The 19810-nt window shown below is 34.1% G+C and overlaps 3 protein-coding genes across 4 annotated transcripts; all 3 read left to right on the forward strand.

Moving 5' to 3' along the window:
• Positions 1-5583: 5583 nt before the first annotated feature.
• On the forward strand, positions 5584-8894 carry LOC133318434 (uncharacterized). The gene is made up of 5 exons (XM_061520432.1): positions 5584-5843; positions 5944-6128; positions 6191-6207; positions 6790-6852; positions 8763-8894. The coding sequence occupies exons 1-5, from the start codon at positions 5584-5586 to the stop codon at positions 8892-8894; spliced, it is 657 nt and encodes a 218-aa protein (XP_061376416.1).
• Positions 8895-8975: 81 nt separating this feature from the next.
• Positions 8976-9350, forward strand: LOC133318435 (secreted RxLR effector protein 161-like). Its single transcript, XM_061520433.1, has one exon. The coding sequence runs from the start codon at positions 8976-8978 to the stop codon at positions 9348-9350; it is 375 nt and encodes a 124-aa protein (XP_061376417.1).
• A 1946-nt stretch (positions 9351-11296) lies between these two features.
• Positions 11297-14943, forward strand: LOC133318423 (EIN3-binding F-box protein 1). Of its 2 annotated transcripts, none has more exons than XM_061520414.1 (2): positions 11297-11456; positions 12239-14943. In XM_061520414.1, exons 1-2 carry the CDS (start codon positions 11432-11434, stop codon positions 14146-14148), a joined length of 1935 nt encoding a protein of 644 aa, XP_061376398.1. In that variant the 5' UTR covers positions 11297-11431; the 3' UTR covers positions 14149-14943. The 2 variants fall into 2 exon arrangements, with proteins under 2 accessions (XP_061376398.1, XP_061376399.1); XM_061520415.1 differs by having other exon boundaries at positions 12242-14943.
• Positions 14944-19810: the final 4867 nt, after the last annotated feature.

The following is a 19810-nucleotide window of genomic DNA, read 5'->3' on the forward strand; positions in this document are numbered from 1 at the left end:
CTGTAGAAACGTTAAAGCCTATATATATTTATGGGTTCACTTTTTTTGCTAGATAAGTTATCTACATTGAGCCCAAAACGACGTTGTTTTGGGACGAAAATCATGGTATTTTTATATTATAATTTATTTCATGGCTATAATAATAGTCATTTTCATTATAATCTTTTAATCTTTCAACCCAAAACGAAGTCGTTTTGGGAGTGAATATAGATAACTTATCTACATTCACTATATAAACATTAAAGCCTATATTTATATAGTAAAAGACTAAAACAATTAAGGGAAAAACGTTTGTCCTTTTAAAGGATATAACTTTGTGTCATTTTAGATTCTAACATTTGATTTTCATCAATCAACAGTTAGGATTTATTGGATTTTATTATGAATTACTAATTAATTAATAAGTTTGAGCCAATAAATCCTAACCGTTGATTGACGAAAATCAACGGTTGGGATCTAATATGACACAAAGTTATATTCTTTAAAATGACAAATGTTTTTCCAATTAATTTAATATGCGTAAAATGTCTATTAATTTTAAATTTAAAAATAGTCTTTTAATTTTAATATTTTAAATTTTATCAAAATATAAAAATATCCATGCATGGAACTAAATACTTACTGCTACATTATTACAGGAAAACCATTAAAAATTTGTCAAGTTGGTTTTAGGGATTTGTTATAATTAATCATAATTAGTTTTTAGGAAAAAATTATCCCTTCCTTTATAACAAGTAAATAGCGACATATAATTACAGTGTCTATTCTTTTTTAAATTATCATTGTAATTAATAATTGAAAATTCATAAATCAATATAATAAATGATAAATATATTTTTTTTAATTATTTAAAATTATAAATATATAAGGTTTTATATACTTGTTCAGTTATTTAAAACTTTAAAAATGAAAATGAAAATTTCAAACATTTTTTTATATTTTAAAAGTATGAATTGTGTGGCATTTAAAATTTTATTATAAATGTAATGTTCATACTAAACACATTCATAATGTACACATGAATTTCACTTATTTTTAAATATTTTTCAAGGGATTTGTTCACATTATTTAAATATGATAACAGTCCTTTGTTAATAAGCGTTTTGTTATAAATATATATTAAAGATAAATTTGAGTAATATGATTATTGTTTTAAATTTTTTATTTACATTTTAGTTTTTTGAAATCACTTTCAATTAATTGTGAACAAAACCAAATTAACTAAAATCTAAAATAAAAAATATTTATTCCAAATTAATTGTCAATCATATCTATTAATAATTAGTTGGACAAGAAATAATCAATTGCACATATATATAAATAATTTCTTATTAAATATACTTTGATTTTATTTATATTTTGGTAAAAAGGATACCTTGTAAAAATATTTCTCACAAACTCTGATGAATTTTTATTTTTGTGTAATTGTCTTTTCTTTTTTTTTTTGAAATATTTCAATCGGCTCATCTTTCGCGACTAGTCCGATTCGAAGCAGGTCATAGATTAAAGCTTTAAACTCCTTCCAAAAACGGTAACAACCACCTGTTCAGTTTTCTGGCGTCAACTGAGCTATCATCATTTGATCTGTAACTTAGACCCGTTTGTTTGACCTTTTAAAAAAGCAGCTTTTATACCTTACTTATTTTAGAAGTGTTTTTTATAAAAGTTAAAATTATTTAGATTTTTTAAAAAAATATTTGTCTTTTAATTTTTACTTTTTTTAAAAGCTAAAATTTTCAGTTAAAAAAAATAGGTTTTTGACTTTTTTTTATGACTTATATTTTTTTAAAGCAAAAATCCAAACAAACTTACAATGAAAAATGCTTTTATTTCTTAAAAAAGACAATTTTTGAAGAAGAAAAAAAGCTTATCTAAAACGGACCCTCATGATCCTTAATACCTCTTCACTTGGTGGTTGTCTATTAAATTGGAGAAACTTTTAAGTTTGTGAAAAAAATGTTATTGTGAGATTAACATTTCTCTTCTTTTGACCAAGACGCTAATGCACTTGGCCGGTGAGTCAGCAATTTAGCGCACACGGCAATTCAAAATAATTACGAAGTAGTTAGTGACATGAACTTTTTAGGTCAACAATTGTGTGGGTCACTTGCATTGTATAGTTAATAATGGTGGGTTGGGTTTGTCGCTTTGTCTTGTGGTAAGGCATAAAAGGAGTTTGCTGCGTCCCAAGTTGGGTATATCAAATATTGTGGTTCTAATTGAAAGCGATATTAACGTGGATCATACATCATTCCAGGTTCATGAACTGCTTTTTTCTTTGCTTTTCAAAGTGTTTTTAATAACGTAATTTTCTTAGAAGTGGCAATTCATGTCAACACATCACATGAATATGAATATATTTAATATGAATTTGACAATAATTTAAAATTGAGTTATGATTTTTGACACGAACACGCATACAATCTACTTATTTTATGGATTGACACGATAAGACACGATTAACCTGCAAACTCATACACAACACGATAAGACATAAATAACTTGTTTACGACATGAATAACCTGTAAGAAGATTAATGATGGTCAATTTTGGATTTGTGGATTGACACGACACGAATTTGAAAATGAGTTAACCTAAAAAAACATTCTGTTATGAAAAAGTAAACAATACATTTTTACTTCCTAATTTATATGTAAAATTTTAAATGGTGAATATGATTAACAGTTTATTTCAGTAAAATGAATAAATTATGCATAGAAGTTTTTTGCTATGGTAGATTTTAAATAGCGAAAAATTGTGATTAAATGAATTCAGTAACTTGCTTGCGTTAAATGTTTTAAATGTTTTTTATTTAAATTATTTTTGGTAACTATTCAATTAATACCACTTCGATTAATATGAAACCTAAATTCACTTGATGGGGTTACTTAAGTGCATTTAATGTATTTAAAACTTAAATTGGAAACATTAAATTCCCCATTTTTTAATAATTATTTTGTCTTAACCACTCAAAACATTAATTTAAAATCTTTAAAATTATTATTATTTAATATAAAATAAACTCTTAAAATAGTCCTTAATAATAATTAGTATTTTTTCTTTGTAAATAGTCCTTGAGAAATTTATCATTGAATAGTTTAGTTTAGGGAATGTAAACCTGCCCACCCCCAACTTAACCATTTAATAACCATAAATGTTGATCATATTGGTATTCATGTAAGATTAAAGTCGATACCTGAGTGCCCAATGGTTTGCATTGGTCAAGTTCAAACCTTGATTAAAGTAAATTCTTGAAATTCTTTGGGGGTTATATTAGGTATGGCTCGTACTTCGCATGTTAATGAGAGCCTTTATTTACAGGATCAGCAGAAAGACAATTAGGGTCCTGTAGAGGCCAGGTATTGTTATGGAGCTCTGATTTAATATAATTTTTTCTTTTTCTTAGTAGTTTGGGCTAGGATCCATGAACAACTGATGTTAGGATTTTCTATTTCTATTTATATTTTCCTTATAAACCAAGTGACTTGTAAACGAGTGGCGGTGAGGTGAATATAGTACAGACAAGTAGGACGTAGCTTACATTGGGTGAACCAAAGTAAATCACTATGTCAATTTTCTCTCTCTCTCTCTCTCTCTTTTCGTTTGCGATTTGTGTGCTATGTAAATTGTTGATTTCCCACATTTGGTATCAAGAGCTTTGGTTTTGCAATTGGGGTTTCTGTGGCAGATTAGGGTTTCGCAATTTGGGATTTTTTCTTGGTGTAGAGAAAACTACGAAATTGATCTGGAAAGGATGTCGACTGGCCAATCACGGATCGAGGTTGAAAAGTTCGAAGGAAATGGGTTCGACTTATGAAAGTTGAAGGTGGAGGCTTTGCTCGTTAACATAAACGTGTGGCATGCGATCAAATATGAGAAGTCATTGGTACAAATGAAAACCGTCAGTGACAAAACATCGAAGAATGGTGAGTCAAAGGAGTTGAAGGCGTGGACCAAAGACAATTGAAAGGCGCAAAGCCTGATCTAGTTATGTCTGACAAATAACGTTATGGTGAACGTAACTTCTGAGAAGACAACAAAGGATCTCTGGACAATGCTGAAAAGTCTCTATCAAAGCAAGTCACTCGTGAACAAGTTGTTCTTGCAAAAGAAGTTGTATAACTTGCGGATGAACAAAGGTGATTCTTTCTCTATTCATTTAAATGATTTTGACGCTATTTGTGCGCAACTTTCATCTATAGATATAAATCTGGATGAGGAAGATAAAGCTTGTACCTTGTTGTGTTCACTGCCAAACTCTTGGGAGCACAACATTGTTTCAACCGGGACTGACATTAATAAATTGTCATGCGAAACAATTGTTGTTGCGCCTATTGTCTGAGGAGAGGAGAAAAGTAGGTTTTGAAGGTACCAATAATGAGGCTCTGGTTGTTAGAGGGAGAAATGATGACATATTGAAGTCTGGTCAGAGAGGAAGATCGAGGGGACGATCAAAGTCCCATGGTAAATTTGAAATAAGGTGCTAGATGTGCAAACAGGTTGGACGCTTAAGGAGGAATTGCAGAAATAAAAGCATAGGTCCTTTTGAGAAGCGGGATAATACACCACCTTATGGTTCTGGTATAAAGAAGGATGATGGAGATAGTGCAGGGGACCTATACATGGCGTTCGACAGTCATAGCGACTGCAAAGACTGGATCATTATGCTTGAGCATCGTTTCATATGACACCTCATAGGGAGTGGTTCTGCACCTATAAATCATATTCTGGTAGTACAGTCAGAATGAGATATGACATGACTCATGCTATTATGGGACGTGGGAAGGTAAAGCTGAAGATGAATGACAGAACAGTTAAGAATCTGCCATGCGTGATGTATATTTCAGGGCTTACTAGAAATCTGATCTCCGTTGGTAGGATGGCATATGCATGTATTAATTTCAGCAGTGACAAGTATTCTTGCAAGCTAACTCGAAGAGCTTTGGTGATTGCAAGAGGAGAACACCATGGTAAACTATAGAAGCTGCTGGGCAGCACAATGTTCAGTGGTGAAAGCTACATAGCTGAATAGGCGAAGAAGGGCACTATTATGTTATGGCATAGGAGGCTATGGCATATTGGAGGAAAAGGTCTGGAGACTCTAACATCAAAGAAGTTGGTGGATGGAATTCCGAGCTGCTTTATGGGATTTGGATTTTGCGAGCATTGCCTGCAAGGGAAGCAAAATCGAGTATCTTTTGATTCCATAGGAGGAAGAACTGAGGGAATTATGGACCTGATACACATCGATATATTTGGCCCCACGCCTATAACATCACTTGAAAAATCAAGGTATTATGTTTCTTTTACTGATAATTTTTCAAGATATATGTGGTTATATTTCTTACTCAACAAGGATGAAGTGTTCGATAAATTTTGTGAGTTCAACGCTTTGGTGGAAAATCAGTTTGACCAAAGAATCAAGGTGTTGAAACTGACAATGAAAGGGAGTTATATTTAACAAAATTTGATCAATTTTATACGAGCAATGGGATTGCAAGGAAGAAAACTACGCCTTACTCACCTCAATAGAATGGGGTGGCAGAGAGATTGAATCGGTCTCTCGTAGAGAAAGGACAGAGTATGCTGAGCGGTGCAGGCTTGGTAGCTGAGTTTTGGGCGGAAGCAGTGGCTACTGCTTGTTATCTGAAGAACAGGTCTCCTACATCAGCCTTGAAGGAGAAGATTCTGTATGAAGCACTGTTTGGAAAAAGGACAGACGTATCTCATATCAGAGTGTTTGGCAGTGAAGCATATGTGCATGTACCCAAAGAGAGAAGAAGCAAGTTTGACAGTAAATATGAGAAGTGTATCTTTATTGGGTACAAGGATGGTGTCAAAGGGTAAAGTTGTGGAATCCTAATACTTGAAGTGTAACTTACAGCAGAGACGTTGTGTTTAGGGAATCTAAGTCGAATGAGATTTTTTTGAAAGATCCTGAAGAGCCACAAACTGTGGAGTTAGATGTGGTTTGAAAAAAGATGCAATAAACTCACAGGTTGGAGTGGAAAGTTCAAATTCAAAAGTTGCTGAACATAATGAGGTTGAAGATGAAGATTCTGAAACTGAGGCTGAAGTCGAAGCACCAATGCTAAGAAGGTCCACAAGGAAACAAGACCATCTGAGAGGTATACACCTGAAAACTATATTCTCTGTGCTAGTGATAATAGTTATACCCTGAATATTACAGGTGATGATCTAATCACTGTGAGACAAGCTAGAAACTCGGAGGATGTCAAACAGTAGGAGGAAGCAATGAAATATAAGATAAAGTCAGTGATGAAAAATTAAACTTAGAGTTTGGAGAAACTACCTGCAGACCAAAAGACGGTTGGTTACAAGTGGGTGTTCAAGAAAAAGGTCGGTGCTAATGGAGAAATTGAGCGTTATAAGGCTTGGTTGGTTGCAAAGGGATATTCACATAAAGAAGGGGTTGATTATGGTGAGGTGTTTTCACTTGTTGCAAAGTTAAATTCCATAAGGTTGATTTTATCTGTAGTAGTTGTATATGACCTAGAGGTGGAACAGCTGGATATGAAGACGATTTTCCTTCATGATGATTTGGAGGATGTTATTTACATGAAGCAATGATAACTCTCTAAAATAGAGTTATTTTTAGGCTTATATGTGATGATTTGGTGCCACACTTGTGCATAATTCTCTTGATTTTACATGATTATTGCATGAATTTTATATTTTCATGATTTGAATGAGAAAAATGCTAAGTGTTGATATTTGAAGATAATTTGAGTGTAAAAACCATTTATTTCATTTTCTATTTTATTGCAGGTCCGTGCTGTAGCATTGGAAAACAGTGATGTAGCATCGAAGATGAGTTCAGCAGCATGTCTAGTTGACATCATCACCAGCAAGCTATGGACCCAAGCCCAAATTAATAGAGAGAAGCTTTTGAGCACGAAAATAGATATTCTGATCTGAATAATCACTCAAGGATCTTCAAGAATCCTAATCAAATATCCCACAAATCAGCGCGCACAAATCCAAAGCAAATCTGAAGTATATTTGGAAAGATTTGGAGAAGATATGCAGCAGCATTATGTGTTGTCCCTGATCAGCGCTGCAGCAAATAAGGAAAGAATCTCCAATCAGTGCTGCAACAAAACAGAGCTGTATCTTCAATCATAGTTGCAGCAAATAAGGAAAGAATCTTCAATCAGTACTGCAGCGAAACAGAGTTGTATTTTCAATCATATCTGCAGCATATAAGGAAAGAATCTTCAATGTTGCAGCAAAACAGAGTTGTGTCTTCAATCATTGCTGCAGCAAAATAGAGCAGATTTGAACATGATTTGTAATGGATTTGAAGAGCTAATTGGAGCCCAATTCATCAAAGTCTATAAAAAGAGGAAGTCTACACACATCAAACAGGTTGAAGAGTCTCTCTTTGAGGCTGGTCAGCCTCTCTTTTAGAGAGAAGATGGGCTTTTGGAGAGATCCAAGTGTGAAACACTTAGAGAGATTTTGAGGTTTGTTGAGAGAGATCCAACAGATCAAAGGGTGAGGCTAGAGTTTAATAGAGAGATCATTGAATCCGGTGGATCCCTGCACTGTTTCGGCGGCTGAGATACGGTGGATGGTGGCTGAGCCCATGGTTGCTGCGAGAGCAGTGCTACAGCAACGCCCCTGTTTGTTTTATTTTAGCTTTATGGAATCTTTATCCCTCTTTGTTGTTTCTTTCTATTCAAGTATGGCCTAAATTGTTAGAATTGAGTGATAGAGTACCCTTATTGTGATGTAATCAGTTTGCCTAAACTTTGTTACATGATTATTCTTTTGGTTGTTTAATAAAGTGTTTACATTGTCTTTAATCTTGTTGATTCATTGAGAGAGAGTTGCAAGATACTTAGGATTTAGGCTATAGAGATATAGGTGAATCCTGAAAGTTATTAAACATTGTGGTTTAACTAAGTAAAATTGGTTAATTATGGGTAGAGAGATCATTCACACCATAAAATCATATGGAACTTGAACTTAATGATTTATAACTATGTTGGCCATAGAGATGTGGAACTTAGTATACATGTATTGTTGGTTAGAGCCCTTGCATGCATTAGTGTTCTGATTACTGGTTGGATGATTGTTGTTGCATTGTGACTGCATTCTGGTGAAACTGCATTATTGGGGAAATTGATCCCAATCTACTTTGTTACTTGACGTCTTTGTTCTTGAGTGCACTCTTAGTTTATTTTTACTTTGCTTTTAGTTATTAGTCAGTAGTTAGTATTATTTTACTCTTTAATTCTTAATTCACAAAACTTTCATAAACATTGTTACCTTTATTGCTTCACATTGATCCCAACTTTATAGTTTTCTTCGTGGGAACGATATCTGGACTAACACATCCACTTTATTACTTGTTGACACGTGCACTAGCGTAATGTGTGATTGATAAAAGGGGTACACAATTGCACAACAAGCAACCAGAGGGGTTCATAGTAAAAGGAAAAGATGAGCTAGTCTGCAAGTTAAATAAATCTCTATATGGCCTGAAGCAGTTCCCCAGGACGTGGTACATGAAGTTTGACACTTATGTGATGAAGCTTGGCTTTGACTATTGTGATGTTGATCATTGTGTTTATGTGAAAAGGTTAGAAGGCAACATTATTATTCTAACTTTGTATGTTAATGATATGTTACTCGTTGGAAACAATTTGAAGATGATCAGCATTGTGAAAGGACTACTGACAAAGAAGTTTGAAATGAAAGATCTAAACGCTGCAAATGTGATCTTGGGTATGCAGATTAAGAGGGAGCGTGACAAAGGAAGATTATGGTTGAGTCAGCGGAAGTACATAGAGGATGTTTTGAAGAAATTCAAGATGACTGATTGCAAACTTGTGTTGACTCCCATGTCTATTGATTCTAAGTTATAGGCTGACCAGTGTCCCAAGACTGAAGAAGAAGAAGAAGAAGAAATGGCATCAGTTCCTTATGCTAGTGCAGTTGGGAGTCTGATGTATGCAACAATCTATACTCGTCTTGATATTGCCCAAGCAGTGAGAGGATTGAGCAGGTATATGTCTAAGCGAGGAAATGAGCATTTGATGACGGTGAATCGTGTGTTCCACTATCTTCGTGGTACATCTAACATTGGGTTATGCTACGAAGGCGTAAAAGGCTCAAGGAGACAAACATTATTAGAGCTGAGATACTTTGTGGATACTGATTGGGGATATGACATTGATATTATAAGGTCTACAAGTGGATATGTTGTTTCCTCATTCAACGGAACTATCAGTTGGATAAGTAAGAGGCAAAACACTGTTGCTTTATCTACTACAAAAGCTGAGTACATGACCTTGTCATATGCTGTCAAGGAAGCTATTTAGTTGCGAAGGTTGTGCAAAGAGCTTGGCTTTGCACAAGGAGAGATGATAGTTGGGTGTGGCAATTAGAGCGTCATTTTCTTGGCTAAGAACCTAGGTTCCCATGCAAGTACCAAGTATATCGGCATATAGTACCATTTCATCAGAGAGAATATTGAAGACAAGGTTGTGTTGCTGGAGAAGGTTGACACAAAAGTCAACAATGCTGATTTTCTGACAATGGCAGTGACTTCAGAGAAGTTTGAATGGTGTATAGCTGTATTGAGATTCAAGAAACATGTGAAGCATTCACCAAGTGTGAGAATGTTGGGTATGGCTCATAGTTCGCATGCTGAGGAGGGCCCTTGTTGTCGAGGTCAGCAAATAGGCAACTGAAGTCTCGTAGAGGCCAGGTACTGTTGTGAGCCTCTGATTTGTTGTAATTTCTTTTTCTTTTTCTTAGTAGTTTTGTTTTGGGCTTACGAATAGTTGCTGTTAGAGTTTTCTAATCCTATTTATGTGTTCTTCTTGTAAACCGAGTGACTTATAATGAGTGGCGGTGAGATGAATATAGTACAGACAAGCTGGACGTAGCTTGCATTGGGTGAACCAAGGTAAATCACCATATCAAAATTCTTTCTCTCTTTCTCTTTTCTTTTGCGATTTGTTTGCTGTGTAAATTGTCGATTTCCAACAGGCTAGATGGAAATCGCCTCCTCCTTGAAAGGGAAATGATCTCACCAGTCCTTCGGTGACAATGGTACAATGCACCATCTATTCTAATAAGGAGCTAGTCTTAGGACAGTACTTTAAGGATAAGATGGCTGAAGGAAGTTATATGAGAATACCTCTAGGTTATCTATAAAAAAAAAAAGAGACTAAAGTTTGTAAACACATATGCTAGAGTGAATGAATAATAGATTCAAATAGAAAAAATGTGTATATTATTATTGCATAGCCTCGGAGACTCATATTATCCAAGCAAGAACATTATTCCATAATGTTTTCACTGTTTGATTCTTATAGTGAAATCAAAATATTTCAAATTTTTTTTCTTTAACAACATGCCCCCTTTTATTTTTTTTTTTTTAAATGTACCAAATATAAAATAAAATTTATCTCTCCAAATATAAAATAAAATAAAATATGGGTAAAGTATTTTTCCAGGAGATAACTTATCTCTAATGATCTCAAAATTACGTCATTTTGAATTAATGAAAGATATTTTTGTAATTTTATTTATTTTTATCATATGAATTTTATCGAAACACCCTTCATTAATTTTCCTAACTTACTAAAACACTTTTTATTAATTCAAAATGAAGTAATTTTTGAAGTAACCGGAGATAATTTATCTCTGAAATACTCTACCCATAAAACATAATCAACATTTATAACTTTTTAGGAACTAATATAAAATTTTTATAATCTCAAGAACTAGTGGATCCATCTCTTTTTATCTAAATTAAATTTAGGGTTTTTTTTTTTTTTTTTGAAATATGTATAATTTTTGAAAAATATGTATAATTTTCGAAAAATTCTTACCAAATTATGCTTCGTATCCAAAAATAGCCGATCCCTTTTTCTACGACTTTGTCAACTAGTCTCTCTCAGAGGTCTCAACTTAAAATTTAAGAAAATCATTATTTCTCATAAAAAAAAGATAAAAAAAAACACAAGTGGTTTCTAATTTATAGAGTTCATTGGTGGGGGGAAGAATATGACAAAGAAACCCCACTTTCCATTTTCAATGCACAGCAGATACATTGCATGTGGTGGGAACAACGTTCAATGTACGGGAATCCATTTCTATTTCCACTTCCAATAAAAGCCTTTCCTTTCACGAACCTCTACCCTTCATTTTTCTTCTTCATCTAACCTTTTTCTCTTCTCTCTATTCTCTTTTTTTGCCCTATCTCTTAGGGTTTCACCGTTTTTCTAGCTCCAATTTCTCTCTTTCTCATGCATTCTTGCTCTCTAGACTCATACATCGCCATCGCAGTCACCGTCTTCTTCTTCTTCCCCGTCTTTTTTGCTCTCTTTCGAGGGTTCTTTCGTGGAGAACAGCGCAGATTTGATCTCCCGGGGTATTTTGAGCTGCACCCATGTCTAAAGTCTTCGGCTTTTCCGGTAAGTTCATCGATTTATCGCGTTTGATCCGATTCATGGCTTTATCTGTTGTGTTTGTGGTTTTGCCCCAAAAAATTGTGACATATAGTTGTGTATATGATGCTTTTGTGGTGCATGAGAAGCTTTTTTTTTTTTTTGTATATATATAATAATTTTGATTATTTTTCTTTTAGAAAAAACTCCTGGGCTGCCCTTAATTTGTTCTGTGTCATGGATTATCATGTGGTTGAGTAAATATGTGAAATTTGAACTGTGTAATGAAAGTTTTGTATGTCATATGCTGATGATCTAATGTTATATATATTTTATTTTCTCGTTGGGGTTGATAAGACTAGTATTTGTGTTTTGCATGACAAATCCTTTTGATTGATTAGCGGATCTGATAAGAGATATAAATAGGTTCATAGTCCTATTTGTTGCCAAGTTAGTGAGATATTTCAGCATAGGATTGTTTGAATAATTTTGTTTTTAGTTCTTGGTCTTTGCTTCGAATTGGATTTTGTTTTGTGATCCTCCTAGCATATGGTTCTACTTTGAGTAATTTATTTTGTATACGTCTGATGTTAGCAATTTTGTTCAAAGTTGATCTGAACTTGGTGTTGGTTTTGGAGGATGCAACAAAGTTATTAGACACACCTGGAGTTCTGTTGTTTGCTCAATTATTTCTTTCATAGAATAGACACTTCATTTTGTTCCATATGCTGGTTATATCTACATGTTTCATTATGTTTAAATGCTCAGTTTGTTCTTTGCTGACTTTGCGCATGCATTTGGGTTCTCAGGAGGTGATGATTTTTGCCCTGGGGGGTCAATATATTCCAACCCCAAGGAAGCAAGTTTCTTCCTGTCTCTTGGCCATGAAGTTGATGTTTACTTTCCTCCTCGGAAGAGATCACGCATCAGTGCGCCAATTGTTTTCAATGGAGAATGGTTTGAGCAGATGCAGAAAACATCTATTGAAGCTTTGCCAGATGAATGCCTCTTTGAGATCTTTAGAAGGTTGCCTGTCGGCAAAGAAAGGAGTGCATGTGCTTCTGTGTCTAAGCGCTGGCTTATGCTTCTAAGCAATATCTGTAAGAATGAAATCTGCAGCAACAAAAATACCCTCCTAGAGGAGAGTGAAAAGGAGGGTGATGATGAAGAATTTGGAGGTGAGGGTTACCTCTCTCGAAGCTTGGAAGGAAAGAAGGCAACGGATGTTAGACTTGCTGCCATTGCTGTTGGAACTGCATCTCGAGGAGGATTGGGGAAGCTTTCAATCCGTGGAAGCAACATGGATCGTGGGGTGACTACTCTAGGTCTCAAAGCAGTTGCTCATGGATGTCCTTCTTTAAAGGCTCTTTCTCTATGGAATGTTGCTACCATTGGTGATGAAGGCCTAATTGAGATTGCTAATGGATGTCAAAAGCTAGAGAAGCTTGATCTTTGCAAGTGCTCCTCAATTTCTGACAAGGCTTTAGTTGCGGTTGCAAAGAACTGCCCGAATCTGACCGAGTTATCATTAGAATCTTGTCCTAACATTGGTAATGAAGGTCTACAAGCTATTGGGAAGTTCTGCTCCAATCTAAGGTCTATATCTATCAAGGACTGCGCTGGTGTTGGTGATCAGGGAATTGCTGGCCTGTTTTCTTCAACTTCTTTGGTTCTGACAAAGGTGAAGCTCCAGGCACTGACTGTTTCTGATCTCTCTCTTGCTGTTATTGGACATTATGGCAAGACCGTTACTGATCTTGTCCTTAATTTCCTCCCAAATGTCAGTGAGAGGGGGTTCTGGGTTATGGGTAATAGTAATGGATTGCAGAAACTAAAGTCACTCACAATTGCATCATGCAGAGGGGTAACAGATATTGGGCTTGAAGCTGTAGGAAAGGGATGTCCAAATCTGAAAAGTGTACACCTTCATAAGTGTGCATTTCTTTCAGACAATGGGTTGATATCATTCACCAAGGCTGCTTCATCACTTGAGAGCCTGCAATTGGAAGAGTGCCACAGAATTACCCAATGTGGGTTTTTTGGTGTCCTTTTCAACTGTGGCACTAAATTGAAGGCTCTTTCTCTGGTAAGCTGCTATGGAATCAATGATCTGAATTTGGTATTGTCACCGGTATCTCCTTGTGAATCTCTCCGTTCATTATCCATCCGGAACTGCCCTGGATTTGGCAATGGTACCCTTTCTGTACTGGGAAAGCTGTGCCCTCAGATTCAGCACATTGAATTGAGTGGACTCGACGGAGTGACAGATGCAGGGTTTCTTCCACTGGTTGAGAGCTCTGAGGCTGGTCTGGTTAAAGTTAATCTTAGTGGTTGCATAAACCTTACAGATAAAGTAGTTTCATCCTTGGTCAATCTGCATGGTTGGACCCTTGAGAATCTGAACCTTGATGGTTGTAAAAATATTGGTGATGCAAGCTTGATGGCAATTGCTGAAAATTGCTCATTGCTTTGTGACCTTGATGTTTCCAAGTGTGCAATCACTGATGCTGGGATAGCAGCCCTGGCACAGGCGAAACAATTAAATCTGCAGATTCTTTCTTTGTCAGGTTGCACTTCGGTTTCAGACAGGAGCTTGCCGGCTTTGAGAAAATTGGGCCACACCCTATTGGGACTAAATATCAAGCATTGCAATGCAATCAGCAGCAGCACTGTTGACATGCTTGTGGAACTTCTCTGGAGGTGCGACATCCTTTCTTGAGCTGGAAGAATTAATATCGCTGTGCAATTTAAGCCAGGATCAGAACAAGCAGGAGGCTTGTTAGACAGCTGTTATGATTAGTATTTCACAGTAGTTTTTGGGTCCATTAACTGTGGGTCTTGATCATCCAGTGACTCGGTTCCCTTTTTCCAGAGTATGCAGTCATTTAACCTTTTTTTTTTGCAGTTTCCTATAATTGGAAATCTGTTAGAAGTTTTTTTGGCATCCTGTTGTGGATAGCCACCTTTTAAATGGCTGTATATCTCTGAGAACATAGCCACCGGGTTCTGGAGTTAGGAATCTTTCTTACTGATGTTGGCACCTGATGTTTTTAGCTCCGCTTTGCATCAGTTTTGCCACCATGTGCGTTTTAGTTCCCCATCTAAGTTTTTTACAGTTATCTGTATCAGAGTCTGTCTAAAGTTGTTTACCACATATGCCACGTTTTTGAACCATGTTCTTCACGTGATGTTTGGGTCTCCCTTTTATTCAAGGGGCAGTTTTATATTGCAGTGTATGTGCTGTTTTTAGGCTGGTTGCAGTTGTCAGTTCAGAGTTATGATGCCTTGTCTTTTCTGGGGCTTTGGCCGTGGCAGCAAGTTATACGGGTCTGTCATGACAATCTTCTCCCTTTGGGAAGGATTGTTTTTTATACCAAGCCCTAGTTTTTTTAGGCTTCATTTTTTATGAACTTGTCACTGCAACTTCTATATTGTGTGATGATGTTGAAATCTGCCCTTTGTGCTGTATGTTATATTGTGAAAAGTAATGAAATAAAATTTGCAGTCTCATTCCAAAAGCAATGTGTTGATATCTCTGTGTGCTTAGATTATACTCTTTTTACAAGAAATTTTTACAATTTTCTCATTCCCATCAAATAATATTTATTTATCTATATAACGGAAGCTTGTTATATTTTAAAGAATCAATTCAAAAAATTAATTTTAAGCATGAGGTGAGTATAATAATGATTTTATATTATATTTTTTTAATAAATATATAGAGGATAGTTATACTTACAATTTATTTTTATTTATAATTTTTCACAACCATAATTTTGACTGTTGATTTTCGTCAATCAACGGATATCATTTATTGTGAACTAATAATTAATTAATAAATTTAATTTATGAAAATAATAACCGTTGATTGACGGAAATCAACAGTTAAGGTTATGATTGTAAAAGGTTATAAACAAAAATAGGTTGTAAGTATAACCTTTTTTAAATATATATTAATAATTTTATATTATATTATATATTTCATTTATGTTTGGCTAGTCAATGTTTTCTGTGTATGATTTGATGAGAAGTTTAGAGAGTGTAATTGAGTTGGTCACATTGTTTTGCTCATAGAAGTGATAGCTTTTGGGCTTAGATGTATCCATATGGTAAATCCTTGGCTTGCTGTTTGAATGTTGAGTTGGGAAACTTTTAATATACTACCACGGCACCCAATTCTGTATACATCTATTCAATAAAAATTAAACACCTAAGCACACACAGTAAAATGTAAAAGACAAAAACACTGTTTAAACACACATGTTTAATTCTTAATGGCAGTAGTATCTACGACGGTTGCACGGAAGATGTGCTCGTTGAGTTGAGACCGGGGAGAATAGTGAATACTGTAGCAGTACTTGACTCACTTGTAGAATAATTTGTGAATCATGTATGTTGCCTTTACTTTTCACAAACTTGGGATATTAGGAATCTTTTGGAATATTAATCGGTTTCAATTAAAGCTCTTAGGTTCATGGACAATATTGTCAGAGACTTCAATGTGGCACATGCACTTCACATGCATTGTCAAGTAAAGCAATCATTCATTCATGTACCAACTTGGAAAGTCTCCACTTTACTAGACATATGAAGCTTTCCTATGCCCTTCTAGCTATGCTATAAAGACAGGAGTAAGCTAAGCTTGGAAGACGAAAAAAATTTCAATGCACAAGAAATATCGAACTCGGTGTTTTTTTTTATTAAATAAGAATTATTATTTTTTATCCATATTTTTTTTATATTTTTCTTTAAATCTTAAATATTTTTTCTGTTTAATAAAAAGGAGCACCAAATTCGATGATACATGCATTGAAGTTTTTAAAACAAGCCCCACTTGGTAATTTAAAAGGAATTCTATGGTTTTGGTTACGGATTCTCGAGCGCATGTAATCTAATTATCTAGTCAGCATTATGATTGTTATGTGATGGAGATTGATCACAGATAAAAATATCTTGCTGTGTTTGATTTGAGAAGCATTTTTTTAGTGGCAAATCTGTAGTGGTTAAGAAGGGTATCCGATGAAGTGAACGCTTTTTTTTTGGTCAACTCTTTCAACTGTGTCTATTATTATGGTTAAGACTTTACATGCTGACACCAATCTAACAATTCATGCTACAATATTTTTTGTTTCCTTTTTTTTTTCTGTTGACAGAGAATATGGACAGAAATACTCCTCTCAGCCTCTAATCCTCGTTGATTATCTTTCAGATATGGTTAAAAATAAAGTCACCATCAGCTTCTATGCAAATGAACAGAAATTAGATAAATGCATTGCATTTCTAACAATCAATTTTGTTTTTCGAAATGCTTATGTAAGCATGACGGTATTGTAAATGACCCATTTTTTTTTATCTATCTTGTGTGATGTTTTCACCTGAAAATGAGAGCGGTGATAACTTTTTTAATAACATAATTTTAATCCAAAATTTTAAGACATTAATAAAATTTAATTAATTATTTTATATGTTTTGTATCTGTATGTGAAAAGCCTACTCTAGAACACAGCCTAATGAAAATTGATATCTTATATCCTATGGTTAATGTTAAAATATAAAATTATGTGACCTTTTCAAATAATGGAAAAAATTTATAGTGCACTCGGACCACCGTGATTAGAGATGTAAATGGGTCAGGCCGGCCTATAGGAGCTATCACTTGGCCTATGAAAAGCCTGACCCGGCCTGGCCTTTAAGGTAATTAGAATAGTTACATGCTTGTAGGTAAACCTGTTTAAAAACAAGGCTGTAGGCTAAATATAAAAAGCCTCGCCTGTTTAAGTTTTTAAATAAATTTTTTTTTTATCATATAATGTTGTCAACACACACACACATATATATATATATATATATATATATATATATATATATATATATATATATATATATCAATGTATGCTTAAGTCGTACCTAACTAGCTAATTGAACTTGAAATGTAATCAAAGCATAATAATGAAATATAATAATGAAATGTGGCAGAACAGCTAATTGGAGCTTCACAAGCCCTTGGTGTTTGATGTCCCCGTCCCTGGATCAACACAATTGTATAACAATTTTATAATCTGTATTTTTGTTAAAAAATCTATTTTAAGAATTTTTATAATTTGGACTCATGCTGGAAATATTGTTTAATGAATGAGATATTTATTTTTTTATTTAATTTGCAATATGGTAGCCTAAAAGGTCTCATAGGCCATGTAGGTTTTTATTTTTAAATAACAAAGCAGGTTTGGCCTTTAAATTAAGTCTTTGATAGCTCGTATGCTAGATAGGCTGAACTTTTTTTTATGTAGACCTAGGCCATGAAGGAGAAAGCCTGGCCTGCCTTGGCCTAATTACACCCCTAACCGTAATCCTTCAATTGAAAAATTGACATGTGATTGAATTTTTTTTAAATCTCTCTCCTCATCTCTCTCTCTCTCCTATGCTCCACTGAATATTGTGTGTTCCAGGAGCACTAAATAAGCTCTCCAAATAATGAATATAAATATTAAGTTTTTGGGCTTTTATAGTATTGTTCTCAATTAAAAAAAAAACACCGGGTCTCTCTTAACTTTAGGCTTCTGTGCAAAGTGGTATCATAAAAGTATACACTTTCAACTTGTTCTAATTAATTCCTAAACTTTAAAGTATTCTAATAGATATTTTTATTTAAAATCTGTAAACTCGTTAAGTGTGAATTAACTCTAATATTTCACACATATTAAATTTAGACCCTTGATTATTTTATTATTAAAAATCTTATACATTTTGAGTATTTAAACTGCCCAAATGAAAAAAAAAAAAAAAAAAAACAGTGAGGAGACCACAACCTTGTGACAAAAAGAGGAGAGCAATTCTTTCGATGGGCTTTAGGCTTTGTATGGTGGCTCATAGGCCGTGGCTAACAATTTTCATTTAGTGGTGGCTCACACGTCGTCTAGATAGTTCCGTTCGTGATAAGCCATTAGGTTTGGTCTAATTGTGAGGAGTTTGGGTATTTTGTATTAGGTTATGTATTTAATTTTCATTTATATATATATATAAAGGTAGGATCTTTTTACACCAGTGTCAAATTTTAAATTTGACACCATTGTTTTTTGATCTAACGGTTCTCAGATGAGGTGTCAAATTTTAAATTTGACACCAGTGTCAAAGGATCTTAAAATTTTTATATATATATATATATATATATATATATATATATATATATATATATATATATATATATATAGAGGTAAGATCCTTTGACACTGGTGTATCTGAGAGTCATTGGATCAAAAAAGATCAATGGTGTCACATGCTTACAAATCAGAATCGTTGATCTTTTTTGATCTAACGGCTCTCAGGTGTCAAAGGATCCTACCTCATATATATATATATAAAGTTAGTTCCATTCGTGATTTCTTGGTGGTTGAATGGCTGGGTATTTTAGGAATAAGAAAATTAGGGTTATGTGCAAGACAATAGATATGTGGGTTTTTTTTTTTTTTTATACAAGATATGTGGCCTTTTGATTTGGGTCTTTGTGTTGGTATTGGGTTATGCTCAATGGAATGGGATCTAGTGCTAGAAATGGGGTGGTGTTGTTTTAGGTGGCGTACTTGGGTGAATAGTTCGAGACTTTGAGGTTAGTTGTTATGGGAATTTGTGGTCAATGGCGGCCCTTCACTCTCTTTTGGCTTCCTTTTATGGAAAGATCTATTGGAGTATTAGTTAAGCTTTAGGATTAATTAAGACAGGTTTGAAGTTAACGGTGGCATTTTGCAAAAAGCCCAAAATTTAGGAAGTTTAGTGCACTTTATGTTATTTCTTAGTTACATCATCCTCCTTTTAATGGTTCTCATAGTTCATGTATGAAAATGAATACACGTTATGTTTTATCGAGGAATAGTACCACAATTACATAAGAAATTCTTTTTAAGTTGTAATAAAGTAATTGGTAATATTAATTATTTATGTAAAATTCAATAGCCAAGATTCACTTATGTCACTTCTTACAAGTCCTAATACATTTAAGTTCTTATTTGATATGCGTATTGGATCATTTAAATAGAGTCGACCCAATGATGGATTATGGAGAAATATATTGATTTAGATAATTATTTATTTAAGGATTATTACATTATTTGAAATTGTTGTTACGTCAGCATATTTGCAAATAGATTATTTCTCAAGCCGTGATCAAAAGATCATGAGTTCCAATATAGAATACACCTTCTTTACAAATATATAAAGGTAAAACTGTATATAAAAATTGTTTCCATCCCTATACTAGTTAGTCTAAGTTTAATGGAAAGTGATTTTATTTGAAAATGTCGATAGAGAGAAGAAAAATTGTATTTATTGGCTCGCCTGCATGGTGCATGTCTAATTATAGGGTAACACTGGGGGCTGGAAAATCT

The sequence above is a fragment of the Gastrolobium bilobum genome, unplaced genomic scaffold (genome assembly GCF_033153095.1).
Source record: "Gastrolobium bilobum isolate Gb01-03AN ecotype WA unplaced genomic scaffold, APGP_CSIRO_Gbil_v1 utg14936, whole genome shotgun sequence".
Taxonomy (NCBI): Eukaryota; Viridiplantae; Streptophyta; class Magnoliopsida; order Fabales; family Fabaceae; genus Gastrolobium; species Gastrolobium bilobum.